This window comes from Ahaetulla prasina, chromosome 2, assembly GCF_028640845.1.
Source record: "Ahaetulla prasina isolate Xishuangbanna chromosome 2, ASM2864084v1, whole genome shotgun sequence".
Lineage (NCBI taxonomy): Eukaryota > Metazoa > Chordata > Lepidosauria > Squamata > Colubridae > Ahaetulla > Ahaetulla prasina.
In genome coordinates this window covers 83367510-83382851 of record NC_080540.1, presented here as the reverse complement: position 1 = coordinate 83382851, position 15342 = coordinate 83367510, and the positions used below count along the sequence as shown (strand labels likewise).

The window sequence follows — 15342 nt, the reverse complement described above, 5'->3', positions numbered from 1 at the left end:
GCTGTGGCTACCACATGACACATCTAGCCTGCGGGCCGGGAGTTTGACAGCCTTGGTCCACACTGTGTTCCAGTAAACCTCCAAGGCACACTGTAAAATTGTTTATGGGATTCACTAAAACTACCCTTGGAAGACTTTTTTGGTGCTTTTACTCCAAGCTGTCCAGCTTTAGCTCATAGTGGGGAACTGCATGTAGTATGGCTTTAAGTAGTCAACATGGGAAACCTTGGTCACAGTGAGAGCAATTCAGGTTTGGTGCCATAGCACATGCTGCAGGATCCATGGAATTGATGGTTTCTATGCATACAGTTCCACATTTTGGTGCAATATTTGTAGCAGTACACCTTTCAGATAAATTAAAATTCTACCTATCAGCTGGTATGGAGGTAAGAGATTGGAATTTTTCCTCCTTTCCCTTCTCTACAAAGCTCTGATTTGTAGTATTTTAGGCGTTAGAAAAAAACTGCAATTAGCTTAGGTCAGAATGTCAATCTATGGGGATGAAAATTTGAACAGAGTCAAATGAACCAGACAACTTTCTTTTCAGATCACAGGTCATGTGCAGAAACGGGAATTGAGCTGATGAGGCCCTACCTTCATGAGTTTCTGACCTCTGCTTATGAAGATTATGATATTGTAATTTGGTGTAAGTCATTTATTTTACAAAGAGAAATGATTTTATTACTTGCCATTTTTATTTGCAATGCATGAGTCTGATGATACGTATTGAACTTTATGTTTCCATCTTTTTTGGTTTTCAGTCTTTCTGTTACATTTAATACTGTTAAATTTTGGGCAGTTGGGCAAACTATGTTGATGAAAAATACACCTATTCCTGGGTGGGGAAGGGGAAGAAATTAGAAATCCCTTTGGAAAGTAAACCAGAAATACTGCATTTTGCCCAAGATGTTTGGAATGATAAATTATTCTTAATTGGCAGATTCCCTGTACCTTATCATTCCTTATTACAAACTGCTTTGAAAGCTTTACTTGATCTTCAAGAAGTATAGTTGCTCCGGTGGAAGAGCGAGAAAGAGGTGACCGTGTGAATCCAATTTTTTCTAAAGATGTGCAGTTTTTGATGATTCTATGAATCTAGACCATGAGACATCATTCTCAGCACTAGTTATTGTGTCATTTATCTATTAATCTCTTATGTATTAATGCTTCCTCCTGATTTATATTAAAGTGAATGTTATTAAAGTGAATGGGCAATAGAATAAGTCTATACTTCACGTATACACTTTGGATTGTTTCTATATTTATTAATATATCCATACCTTCATTTATTCATATATGGTGGTATTATATGTTTTCTATCTCTATCGACAATCAAATGGCTTCTAGCTAGGAGTTTTTATACTTCTTCCAATACATCTGAGTAGTACTAGGTTGAGGAAAGCTTTCTTAGAAATATCCAGAATCATCAAATAAGTAGAACTTTAGCTACAGGGATGCACAGCTCCTTCTTAATAATTGGTGGGCAAACCCATTGAGCTTGAATAGGTAGGGTGATTTCTTAATAATAAGAGAGTGAAAGCTAAATTAAAAAATATCAAAATAATTACCCTTATTTTAAAAACAGAACAACTTTTCATTTTATAATCTCTCTTTCTACTTTAGCTGCAACTAATATGAAATGGATTGAAGCCAAAATGAAAGTAAGTATTCCATATGCCTTTCTCTTTCTAATATTCTATTTAGATTGTTTAGAATTTGCATGGTTTTTAAAATGATCTATTCACAAAATTCTAAATCTACTTTAAATTAGAATACCGAATTCTGGTGTTGATAAACTGGAGTAAATAAATCCATTTGCTTGGATCCTTACATTTCCACGAATAAAGTATTTAATTCTGCAGATGGGAAATTCCTGCAAATAAATGGACAAGGAGTTCATTTTTCACCAATTCTTCATTTATGCCTTAGAAATATCTTTGTTGTTTGAACTATTTGGAAGATGGTCATGAGCTGTAGAGAAGCAAAGAAATTGACAAAAATGAACCCTCTTTTTAACCACAGGGCCTCAATTCAGTCAGATTATTTTCTGAATAAAAAGGAACTTCTTTCTGAGGTGTTAAATTCTGAATACAGGTCATTGGGGAACTTTTCTTAGGAGAATTCATGGGATTGTTACTTCTTATATATTACCTAATAAAGATTAGCAGTCGATGTACTCTCATATGTTGGCCTATGGTTAAATGCCAAAATAGCAGCAGACTCTGAGTTAAATCTGTAGGAATCTAATAACCGCTCACCACCAGTTCCTGAAATCATCCCATATTTTTTCCTTCTGGACCAGACATTTCCCAATAAATAGCCTGTAGACATAGTTCCCAGAGAAACGTTCCCATACATACATCTGAAAAATGGGGAAAATAACAAGAATGTCCTTTTCTTTGTTGTGCCCATTTTTCAGCCCAGTTGGCTTCTCACCATATTAGATAATGTATTTGGTAGGACTTCATGTAATGGGCCTCTGGTGGCTCAGCAGACTAAATCTGTCTGTTATTAACACAGCTGCTTGCAATTACGGCAAGTTCAAGTCCCACCAGGCCCAAGGTTGACTCAGCCTTCCATCCTTTATAAGGTAGGTAAAATGAGGACCCAGATTGTTGGGGGCAATAAAAGTTGACTTTGTATATAATATACAAATGGATGAAGACTATTGCTTAACACCATGTAAGCCGCCCTGAGTCTTCGGAGAAGGGCAGGATATAAATTCAAATTAAAAAAAAAAATCACCGCATAATTTTGCAGAGGTCCTAATTCAGATAAAGCCATGCTAAATCACTCTAGTTTGTCACTTACTCAGCTCCTCACAGACTATATCTAAAAAGCCTAAACCTATTTCTATTCCTGCAGCCTTTTTGGAACTACAGCAATAATGCAGCTGTGTTTGCAGACCATAATCAATGGCTATGGGTTGCTGCATTGGAAGTTGTGGAGACAGGATGTATGGCCAGCTTTAGACGCTGCCAATAAAAATAGGAGAATGTTGTTTTATTTGAAATATCTTTTCTTTTTTTTCTTTTTTTTCTTTTTTTTACATTTTTACATTTATATCCCGCCCTTCTCCGAAGACTCAGGGCGGCTTACAGTGTATAAGGCAATAGTCTCATTCTATTTGTATATTTTTTTTACAAAGTCAACTTATTGCCCCCCCAACAATCTGGGTCCTCATTTTACCTACCTTATAAAGGATGGAAGGCTGAGTCAACCTTGGGCCGGGCTTGAACCTGCAGTAATTGCAGGCTCTGTGTTCTAATAACAGGCTTCTTAACGGCCTGAGCTATACTCTTAATCACTTTCACAAATTGTGCTGGGATACCTGCATATAGCTGTGATAGAAAATGCATCCTATTTTTAATCTTAACAATTAACAGTTTGTTGATGTATAATTAGGAACAAAAGAAAGTATTTTACTTAAATGAGATCAGTCCACTATAGAGTCTCTCTGTGAAAGAGATGGGTAATTCTTAAATATGACAGTTTAGGTGTTAATAGTAGTTGCAGAAGAATCCAACGCTACCATTAAGCAGTTTTTCTTACTGTAAAACTACCATAACTTTGACTTCCAGTTGAACTTCCAGCACTTTCGGTGCTAGATCTGCGACCTCTGCAGGTCCATTCCAAGCTCTCCCTGTTGGGGGGCTTCACTAGAAGCCATAGCCACCTTGGAGGGGTGGTGAAGCAAAGGGGAACCGCTTTGCAGGTCGAGGGGAGCCGCATCTCCCCTCCCTGACTCGGAAAACCCCCTCATCTGAAGACTAGGAACAGCGGCAGTCAAAATGGCTGCCATGAAGCCAGGGAACAGCCAGAACCATAAGTTTGTGCAGAGAAATGCTGAATGGTGTGTCGTCTGGGTATGAAAAGATTACAAAACCCCACAAAAAATTTAAGGGGAATACCTTTTAGAACAATTTGCTACAGCGGCATGCAATTATTGTGGAAAAAAAGCATATTGGAAATTTAAAGAAGTAACTATCTGTTTAAAAAGAAAATGAAGTGGGAAATGGAATACCCAAAATAAAAGGCATGATATTAAGACAGCATATTAAGATGCTAGAACTATAAACCTACCTTTTCTTCAAATTATGGAGCTATAAGATAAACTAAGCAAGAGAAATAAACTGTGTGTGTCAAAATAAAAGTACACCAACAGCAGAGTCACAATAAAAGAGAGGAAACAAAGTGAAAAAGAGCGCCATCTTCTGATGATAGTAAATTTTTGTGACTCGGGAGCAAATATTGAAATGGAGGGAAATAACTGTTGAACGATGTATATTTACTTTCTAACCACTGGAGATTGGAATATTTAAAAAAAAAAGGTGTCTGGACCCTTAAATACTATTGAATATACAAAAACAACTTGAGTGGAGGATCCCTGAAGTGACTAGCTGATTAGATTGGACAATGATGAGACATTTAAACTTGATTAGGAGGTCTAGTTTCTGAATGGATGATTGAAGAGACTTAAACAAAATGGAGTTAATAACTCAAAATAACAAAGGCATTAAGAACCTTATCCTGGAATTGCACAAAGACATGGTGGCAATATTGGATTGTATAGATAGAGGACTGGAAAACTGTATACAAGAGACGAAGAGCAAAGATCAGGAAAGGAAGGAAAAAATGGAATAATCAACTGGAATAAAAGGAGAATTAGAACTGAGAAACCAGCAAACAGAAGATAACAAGGAGGAGACGCTATTAAAATTAATAAAAATTGAGGGATTAAAACAGGGAAAACATTTTAAAACAGGGGTCTCCAACCTTGGCAGCTTTCCTTGCTGGGGAATCCTGGGAGTTGAAGTCCTCCAGGCTTAAAGTTACCAAGGTTGGAGACCCCTGTTTAAAAGATTTAAAAAAGAAATGGGAGGAACAAGAAGAGGCTTGGGGAGAAATGATAGGATTTAGAACAGAAAGCTCTCAAACAGTGGGGAAAGGCAGGGCAAGGAGGAAAAATTAAATTATGGATTCAGAATATAAACCTCGAAGTAGATGGAATGAAAGACTTAAGAGGAAAACAGGGGAGACAAGTTTAGAAAAAGGTAGGATTAAAGGAAGGGATGTGAATAAGAAATAATGGTTAAGGGGAGAAAAAGAGTTAAAGATATGTCATGATTATATGGTAATAATTGTATTAATATTAGAATGATATGGTTGAATGATGGTATTATTAAAAGTGTATAAAATATGATTATTGTGTAGGTAAAGGGAAAGTGGATATATTTATGTGTATTAAATTTTAAAATAAATAGAGTTAGAGAATGGGAATATGAATCATAAAATAGAGTAACATGTCTGAATATAATAATATGGGGGGGAGAAAAATATTAGTGAAAGTTTAGAATGGAAGGGTGTAAAGCAATGTATCACAAAGTCAAATAAGTTAGAATAGAATTTTTATAGAATAGAATAGAATTTTATTGGCCAAGTGTGATTGGACACACAAGGAATTTGTCTTGGTGCATATGCTCTCAGTGTACATAAAAGAAAAGATACATTCATCAAGGTACAACATTTACAACACAATTGATGGTCAATATATCAATATAAATCATAAGGATTGCCAGCAACAAGTTATAGTCATACAGTCATAAGTGGAAAGAGATTGGTGATGGGAACTATGAAACGATTAATAGTAGTGCAGATTCAGTAAATAGTTGTTGATGGAATTATTTGTTTAGCAGAGTGATGGCCTTCGGGAAAAAACTGTTCTTTTGTCTAGTTGTTCTGGTGTGCAGTGCTCTATAGCGTCGTTTTGAGGGTAGGAGTTGAAACAGTTTATGTCCAGGATGCGAGTGATCTGCAAATATTTTCACGGCCCTCTTCTTGATTCGTGCAGTATACAGGTCCTTAATGGAAGGCAGGTTGGTAGCAATTATTTTTTCTGCAGTTCTAATTATCCTCTGAAGTCTGTGTTTTTCTTGTTGGGTTGCAGAACCGAACCAGACAGTTATAGAGGTGCAAATGACAGACTCAATAATTCCTCTGTAGAATTGGATCAGCAGCTCCTTGGGCTTAAGCTTACTGAGTTGGCACAGAAAGAACATTCTTTGTTGTCCTTTTTAATGATGTTTTTGATGTTAGCTGTCCATTTGACATCTTGCGATATGGTAGAACCTAGAAATTTGAAGGTTTCTACTGTTGATACTGTGTTGTCAAGTATTGTGAGAGGTGGAAGTATGGAAGGGTTTCTCCTAAAGTCTACCACCATTTCTACAGTTTTGAGTGTGTTCAATTCCAGATTGTTTTGGTTGCACCACAAGGCTAGTCGTTCGACGTCTCGTCTATATGCGGATTCGTCATTGTCTCGAATGAGACCAATCACTGTTGTGTCATCTGCGAACTTCAGTAGCTTAAAAGATGGATCATTGGAGATGCAGTCATTGGTATACAGAGAGAAGAGAAGTGGGGAGAGCACACAGCCTTGGGGGGCCCCTGTGCTAATTGTACAGGTATTTGATGTGATCTTGCTTAGCTTCACCTGCTGCTTCCTGTTTGTTAGGAAGCTTGTGATCCACTTACAAGTCTGTTCCGGTACCTGTTAGAAAACTTTAGGAAACGAAATATGAAAAATAGACACAAAGAATGAAAATAGTGATAAGCTTGAAATGTGAGGATGTAAGAAACTGATATGCTGTTTGATTAATGAAGTGATGTTAGTAATAAAAGAATAATATTGCAGTTGCATATATATATATATATGTGACTAGAATGATGATGTGTGTAAAATTATTAACATGAAGATTAATTAATAATATGATAGTATAATTATGATTATTATCATTAACAATATATGTGTAAGTGATTAAATCTGTTTCTTTTATTTTTGAATGTAATTTAAAGAAGCTGTATGGTTATAGTTGAAAGATTTAATTGGAAAATACACCATATTCTATATGTATTGGGAATATTATATGCAATAATGAAAAGAGAGAGGGAAATGGAGTGGAGTGGAAGGGAGTAGGAGAGGAGGGGAGAAGAGTAAGGGTAGAGAGGGGAAAGGAGGAGAGGGGAGGAGAAGAGTAGAAAGGGAAGGAGATAGAAGCAGAGAAAAAGAGAGTGGAAATAGAGAGGGTACAGAAGAAGAGAAGGAGAAAGGGAAGGAGGGGGAAAGCAAGGAGGGAAGTAGAGAGGAGAAGAGGGGAGGAGAAAGGAGAGGGATGTTGTAAAAATGGGTGAAATATGGTATACAGGAGAAAAGAAAACAGACAGACGATTGTATATTTTTTCTTGAGGGTTATATTATTGAAACTATAACGGAAGATAATATGGAAGCTAAAGCACATCGGTTTAGATGTTATTGTATATAGTTAATATTCATATGAAAATTAAAATTTTGTATAAAAGGTAGGAGTAAATAATATGAAATAAGAAAAATGGATTGTAATAATTAGGAATATGTTTATATGTATTGAAATGTATGATACTCAAACATCGCGCCATTCACACAATGATATGTATAAATTTTAAAATAATAATAAAAACTTGATTAAAAAAACTACCATAATTTTGTGTAATACTTATTGAACTTGTTCATAAGATTTGTGCTTTTACATGACATCGTTGAAAATAAAAGAAAAATAAAATGAAGAGTGTCTTGTATTGACTATGATAACTTAGTAAAACTGCCAATTCTGTTCCTTTCATTGACTGCAATGCCACAATTTGTAGGTACAAATTGGGCAGCCTATAAATTTTTATAAACAAACAAGGCCTGCCTTCCAACCGTAACCCTTCACAGTCTCTTTCAAGAGAGGAATGGGCATTTATTTTAACATGTTTTAGCTAGTGTTTTTATATCTCTCTTATTCGTTAGGCAAATTGTTTCTGGTTTCTAAATTACAGCAGAGAGGTAGTTAGCGCACGAAAATTCAATCATTGTTCTTTTTGCATTTCAGGAGCTGGGAGTAAGCACCAATGCAAACTACAAGATAACCTTCATGTTGGATAGTGCTGCCATGATAACTGTGCACACTCCAAGGCGAGGCTTAATTGATGTATGAGCAATTACTTCTCTATAGAGGGGATATTTTCTCAATTTTTAGAAGTCTATTTTAGAAGTCTAAAATGTGGATTAAGCACCCAATGACTCCCAATCAAACCTTTTCCATCAGCAGTATGACTGAAAGATTATTGTATGCAATCCTCAGGGATTAAAGTATATAGTTCAGTTATTAGTATCTCCAAAGTGGGAACTCCACAGTAAAATAATCTAAGGAGCAAAAGTTTTAGGTGATTGAAGTATCCAATACAAATGTACACTTTTAAGGACTGTGCAATTTGTCTTGTCTGCTTGAGGCATCTGGATTGCAGTATATATCTTGTAGAAAGGGAGGGAAGTGCTTGAACAACTTCAAAAAGTGAGACAAGCTGCAGTTAATTCTCAATTTTCCCAAATTAATGCTGTGATGAATTACAGAGTTGGAGATCTTACCATCACATAATTCATTTTAAAGATCGCTTTGGGATAAATTCTATTAAATTCAGTGATGTATTCCGAGATAGTGAGTAGATCATTGTAAGCTTAAGGTTCCTAAAATTGTTTAAGTCAGGAATTTTAACTTGATTTTCTTCTAACTTTGCTTCTATAGGTGAAACCTCTAGGGGTTATATGGGGCAAATTTTCAGAGTTTTACAACAAGAAAAATACTATTATGTTTGATGACATTGGTCGAAATTTTCTGATGAACCCACAGAATGGACTAAAGGTAATTTTTTATTTAGGAAAAAATATCAGCTGACTAAAAAAGGTAAACTCGGGTAGATTTACATTTGAACAGTTTTGAGGCTTTCATTGGAACCAGTCTTTGATCCTGTCAGCATTGTTGCTACTAGGAGGGCTGCTTCCTTTTTTTTCATGCCACTATCTACATAAATCCCTCTACTATGTTAAAACAACAGTATGGATTCTGTTCTGAGCCTTAGTGGCTAAGTATATCCCAGTGATGGCTAACCTTTTCTGGAATGTGTGCCCAAAGCACACACGTGCACATCACCCAAAATGTAATATGCGCGCACCCCCTGCAATGCACTCCCTGCATGCATGCATGCACCCTACCCCTCACACATGCGCACATGGCCCACGCATACACCCCGCCCCACGCATGCATCCCCACGCATGCGTGCATGGCCCCCCCGCATGTGCAGCACAGACATGAAGATCAGTTGGCCAGCGGGAGACATGCGCGCATGCGCGGCAGAACTGACCTTGGGTGACAGCTCGCATGCAGAGAGGGCACTGTGTGGCATCTCTGGCACGTGTACCATAGGTTCGCCATCACGGGTATATCCAATCTGATATTGGAAAGAAAGACTTGAGTGAACTGGGATTTCCATGATCCTATTGTAGCACCTCACCCACTGACATCACACTGTCTTTCCACTTACAATAATTTCACCAAGTTCTTTTAGGATTTGTGCAACTACTTCTGAGTAAGGCCACCTTTTACTTAACTACTAACTTTTGGGTACAGAATGTGGTAAAAACCGTTTTGGTGCTAGCACCGATGCAATTTTTTAAAGTGCTCTTTTTTTTCCAGCTATGGAAAATATGGCAGGTACCCCAGTGGGCAGTAGCTAGTTTGGAGGAAGGCATGTGGGATTTTAACAAAACACTATGTTAGGTATGTTAAACCTATTTAATACAAATAACAACAAGAAAAATCACACAATTTTTCCAAAAGCTGCTACTTTTTTGGTGGCTATGGGTTGCCTTTTCCTGATTCAGAGTGGGAAAGCATTTCAAATCATCCTACAAACCTGTCCAAACCTGGTATATTATGCGCACATTAAAAAATGGGGAGCTGAAAGGCTTACATAACACTTTTTGTTAGTTGATAGTAAATAAGGAGTTGAAACATGTAAATAAATAATACAATATAGGACTGTAGCTTTAGCTTCTGTACAACATCTATTCTCTGATTTATGTAAAATATAAATGTAATGGCAATTTGATATCACTGAATAATTCAACAGCAATATTTTGCGACTTTTGTGAATAACTAGTAGAAGTTTCTACCTGCTGGTGAGGTATCTGAGCATGATATAAGTGTGTGGCATACATGTTCTGAAATGACTAGTAAAATTACAGATCTGTTTCTTCCCATCCTCAAATTTGATTTTAGGAAGATGTTTTACTTGGCTGTCATGATGCAAGCTAGTATTGCCTTCCTAATCTCTCTAGTTTTGGGAAAATATAGCCAATGAATGGATATAACCTTAAAACCAGTGATTGTATGGAGGGAAACTTGACAGAGCGCAATACTGACAGAATAATATCAGTGTTTTCTTCTGGGGGAAAAAACAAGCAGTGTTCAGATTTTATTGACAGCAAGACAAATTGTGGGTGACTGCTTATGGGAATGTTGCTGTAGGAGGAATTGAGACCAGATGTTTTACTAGATACAGCAAATTTTAATTAGCTGTTCCATAGAGCATTAATTTATTGTCATGAAGGCCTAGTAAACATGACAAGTAGCTGGGATAAGTTTTATAATCCTCTGAGAAAGATTATAGAACCTGGTGGAAACTATTGCAAGAAAGGTAATAATAGTTGCTGTTCCAGTTAATTTTGTTCTTTGCAATTAAACATACATGGTGTACTTCCCCCCCCCCCCAAGTCACAGACTGTCTGGTTCCTAGAGAAGCCAAACCTGCATTTATTTAATTTGGTAGAGCAAGTACTTTGAATACACAATTCTGTCCCATGTCAAGCTGCCCCTGAGGATTATCCAGAAGCTACGGCTAGTCCAGAATGTGGCAGCACAGGCAGTGTTGGGTTTCTCACATTATACTCATGTGACCCCACTGTTTTGCAAGCTATATTGGTTACCAGTCAGCTTCCAGGTAAATTCAAGGTACTTCAGGGCTCTCATAACATAAGGCCAGGCTGGTTGAGGGATTTCCAATCTCCAGTTGTTGGTGTGTCCATCCAATATGATCAAGTAGAATGGGTGTGCTCTTGATCTCATCAATTAAATGGCATCATCTTGTGTCATCTTCTCTGTTCCAATGCCTGCCTGCTGAAACAACATACCCCCTCCCAAAGTTTATATGATTCCCATCATAATAACATTTAAATTGGGACAAGTTGACTTGAGGTTATTTTCCTCATTATAATAGAAGAGCATATACATAGCTCACAGTTAAGCTATTAGGAGTCTTTGGTGCTCTCTGAGCTTCATTCAGAAGGGGGAAACCTCACGCTCACTAGCACTGGTGAAGTTAACCTAATCATGTAACCAAACATCTACAACAAACAACCAAGCTCAGAGAGCACCAAAGACTTCATTCTGTCATGGAGGCTTGCATATACTTGATTGGAAGGAAAATAGTGTATTAAAGCTCTGCTACAATCTGATGACTGTACACTGGAGGGCAGTCTTACTCTCTAGCAACAAGTCAGAGTAGCCAATGTTCCCTGTGAGAATGATGCAAAATGAAAAGCTGGTAAAATTAAAAAGTAAGTTTATTTCTGGAATGAGCTTGCAGTAAGTGATTACATTTGAATAATAGTCCATGCAGTACTGTTTTTGTGTTCCTTTTCTGATATGCAATTGTATTTTCTGTCCAATACATAGAGGCAATTATTTACACTAGTTTAGTTGGTTTGAATATTATGGCCGTTGTTCAACATATCTAGCTGATGTAAGTTCTCAAATGTAGAATGCCAGGCTTCTGTACTCACATATGCAAGACCTAGTGGCAAAACCTTTTTACGACAAATACAGTTTTTGTTAGAAAGATTCAATCAAAGTCCCATGCGAAAGGAAATTATTCTTGCTCTCAAGTTCAGTTGCAATATCCTGCGTCATGGCTAATTTAAGTGTGTGTATAGTATTAGTAAAAAATAATAATATTATGCATCTGCCTGGATCTTTGAGTTGCTGCATGGCTATGACTAGTACACAGGAGCATATCCAAGGTCCTTTGTGCACGATGCTCAGGATTTGTTGATCATAGTGAGAGCGTAAGAGATCATTATGATCTGAGTTGGGAGGTTGGAGATTGGCTGAATTCAAACTGTGCCACTGATCAGCTAAAGCTGATATAAAAGATTAGGGTGCAAATAGACCATCCACCATGTTAGTATGCTCTTTATGTAATTAACCCCCATTTTATTTTTTGGTCAACAGATAAAACCCTTCATGAAGGCACATTTAAACAGAGATAAAGATAAAGAGCTTTTAAAACTTACTCAGTATCTCAAGGAAATAGCAAAATTAGATGACTTTTTGGAGTTGAACCACAAACACTGGGAAAGGTAAAGATTATGTAATTTGATATATAAGTGAATTAGGATTGGTCATGAGATGTGTGTTGCCTTAAAATGGTTAGAGGAGTTGCATCTTTGGCCATGAAGTAAAGTGCACTTGTGTTTGTTTTTTAGAATTCACATTCAAATGTTTAGGGAAATGGGAAAAAAAGGCAGTCACATGTTCTGCAACCAAATCCATATCTTTTTCTTTCCCTGGTTGAATGGAACGATTTGAAGGGAAGTTGTAGGTATGCTGAGTTGAACTTAGTTTCAGTTCTTCCTAAGATCTGGCTCCTCAGTGCAATAGACCAGGGGTCTTCAATCTTGGTCCCTTTAAGACTTGTGGACTTCAACTCTCAGAGTTCCTCAGCCAGCAAAGCTGGCTGAGGGATTCTGGGAGTTGAAGTCCACAAGTCTTAAAGGGACCAAGGTTGGAGACCCCTGCAATAGACCATACTTACAGCACCTCTTCAGATCTTCCTTCTCAGTGCCAAGAGGTTGGGGAAAAGTGTGTTCACTGCACATTGCCTTGCAAGCTCTCTACAAATACACTTTTGAGTGTCTAAATAGGGCCAATTTCATAATTGGAGGGTTGAAATGAAGCTTTCATTGGCAATCTGCCAATCAGCAGAATGTCTTCAGTGACCTTGGTGGAATCTGGTGTCTGTTCTTTTCTTTGTTGGCTTTGGTTGAGAAAATGGAGCCTCTCAAAATTCTGTTCATGACTTGGCAGTACATGAGATTGAAGTGTAGTTGACTCAAGTGAAAAGCTATACCAAGCCTTTTACTGAAACTGCGAAGGAACATTACCCACAAGTGATGTGCTATTTCCCTTCCCATTATGGTTCTGAAGACTACATGGTACCCAATCTGAAATGAATACATACATTAATCCAATATATATGTTTCCAGAATGTCAATCAGCTCAGTAGCAGTTGTATCTGTTTGAAGTGCCCAGGGTTTCTGATTATGTACATCATGTTAATGGGGATTATATTTCATGTTATAAATACACCATGTTTTGATTTCTTTCAGGTACCTCTCAAAGAAACAAGGACAGTAATTTTAATTTTGTGATGCTGAAACCAAACAGAAGATAGAGATCCTTTGATCTTGTATAAGCTAGAATAAAGTAGTGCTGGACACTGACTTAATCCACCTGAGTGACTCTTATACCTGGCCTTTTGGTTTGTGCTGGTCTCTTTCCTGAAGATCAGTGCTGACAAAATAAAGGAAAAGTAAACTCAGAGATAACCTTATCTCTGAAGCTATGTAGAACAATCTCCTTCTTACTGCTATTGTAGTATTGCCAAAAGTTTGAAGATTGTATTGTTTTTCAGGGGGTGGGGGATAGAAAATAATTATTCAGTCTATCAGTACTGTAAATCGATTTCCAAATTCTGATCTTGACCATGGAGCCAGTTTTTTTGTAATCTCAGTTTGAGAAACAAGTATATTTCATGTTATGGTATTTAAGTTTATGAATTATAAATTATCTGATTATGTAATGGTTTGTTAAGTGTTCCTTTTGTGCAGGAAAGCACTATCAAGAGGGAAATATACTGTCATGCGCAGATCTGAATGACAAGATCCTTTATACAAAATGTTTCAAATAAGAGAAAAGATTTAAACCTGAAGAGAACCAGGATAAACTTCTTAAAAGACGAACATTTGTTGTTCTGTTCTAAATCAATCTTCTTCAGGATACAAGTGCTGTCAGTGACAACATTCAGCAAGAATTGTTCTAAAGCATTGCATAATTTGTGCTGCTTTGGCCCACACTGCGGAAGTATGATAAATATCGACCGATAGTCCCTCACTGTGCCGTTCTTATGCTCAAAAGCAGGTTGCCTGTTTCAAATTAAGATAACAAAATAGTTCTGAAGAAAGTAGAACAGGCATGCTAATATGAAAAATGATAATAAATGCATTTCTTAAAATTGGTGTCCTGTCATTTTTTATTTTATTATAGCAACACAACATTAAGGATGTAGGTAATATTTGATTTTAATGGCCAGTAGTAGTTCAGTCTTTGCGACATGTTCTTGCTTGAATCTAAGAAACTCTTGAGGGAGATATGAAACATACAGCAGTCATTCAGAGACTCAAATGCTAAGATGTGTTTTTTTTTTTTTCATTTTGTCACAACAGTATATACAAACATCGACATAAAAAAAATAACACATCGTAAAAGAAAAATATATATATAAGCAAAAGTATGCAACAGCTATGTTAATTTGATATAATGAAGGGAACAATAGGACAGGAACGGTAGGCACTTTTGTGCTCTTCTGGTGGATTGCTTTGCCACTGAACTATGCTTTGCCAGAAAGTCAGAACTGGAGTTTAGCTAAATTCCATTGAAACATGGATTGTTTCTTGAGATCAGCAGAAGTAAAACCTCTAGGGCAGGGATGCAACCCATGTATATAGTGTTATATAAATTGGAATATGTTTGATTGATCATGAGAGAGCGGATTCTGTGAAGTAAGGTGGTTGGAACGATGAAAACAATGATACATTGAGAAAACAAAGGCAATGTTTATAAGCTTGGTTACTTTTATGAGCTTAAACACATAAACTTTATCTCATATTGACTTTGCTTACCAGAGCCTTTGTTTGCCTCTAGTATCGTCCAGCATTATCAATGTTCTTTAGCCTTCCAACTGTTTTATTGGTGAGCGGAACAGGTTTTATGGTTTATCAAGTCCTTGAAAAGATTCTTTAGGGAGTGGCTTGGTTTGCTTTTCCTAACAAATGCCACATTTCCCATGCACATTAAAGAACCCTTAATTTTTCTTCTCTTCAGAATGTATTGCAAAGCATCCTATATTTTAAAAAACAGTAGTTTCTAATTAATTATCAGCTTTTCCAAAATTCATTCAACTTGTTTTTCTATGAATTCTCACCAATCAGCAAATTGTAGGTGGGACCATAAGCTGTTGTCTTAGATGTACTGTATGAATGAATCATGCAGCATTGGTGTGGCTAAACAATCTCCAGCTGTAAAAAGAAGCTGTCCTACATTGAGTCATTCAGACTGTTGTAATGCAATGTTGGATGTCTGGCTTCAT

The 15342-nt window shown here is 36.9% G+C and overlaps 1 protein-coding gene across 6 annotated transcripts in view; it reads left to right on the top strand.

Annotated features, from left to right (window-relative positions):
* UBLCP1 (ubiquitin like domain containing CTD phosphatase 1) overlaps positions 1 to 14202 on the top strand; it is a 33407-nt gene extending 19205 nt beyond the window's left edge. For 5 of the 6 annotated variants that reach the window (XM_058166601.1, XM_058166600.1, XM_058166599.1 and 2 more), the window contains 6 exons: positions 548 to 646; positions 1624 to 1661; positions 7911 to 8009; positions 8604 to 8720; positions 12147 to 12274; positions 13805 to 14202. In XM_058166601.1, coding sequence (XP_058022584.1) covers positions 548 to 646; positions 1624 to 1661; positions 7911 to 8009; positions 8604 to 8720; positions 12147 to 12274; positions 13805 to 13853 — 530 coding nt within the window. In that variant the 3' untranslated portion in view covers positions 13854 to 14202. Of the gene's footprint in view, positions 1 to 547; positions 647 to 1623; positions 1662 to 7910; positions 8010 to 8603; positions 8721 to 12146; positions 12275 to 13303 lie in introns of all 6 variants that reach the window. The other variant, XM_058166603.1, reaches the window with a different exon arrangement.
* Positions 14203 to 15342: the final 1140 nt, after the last annotated feature.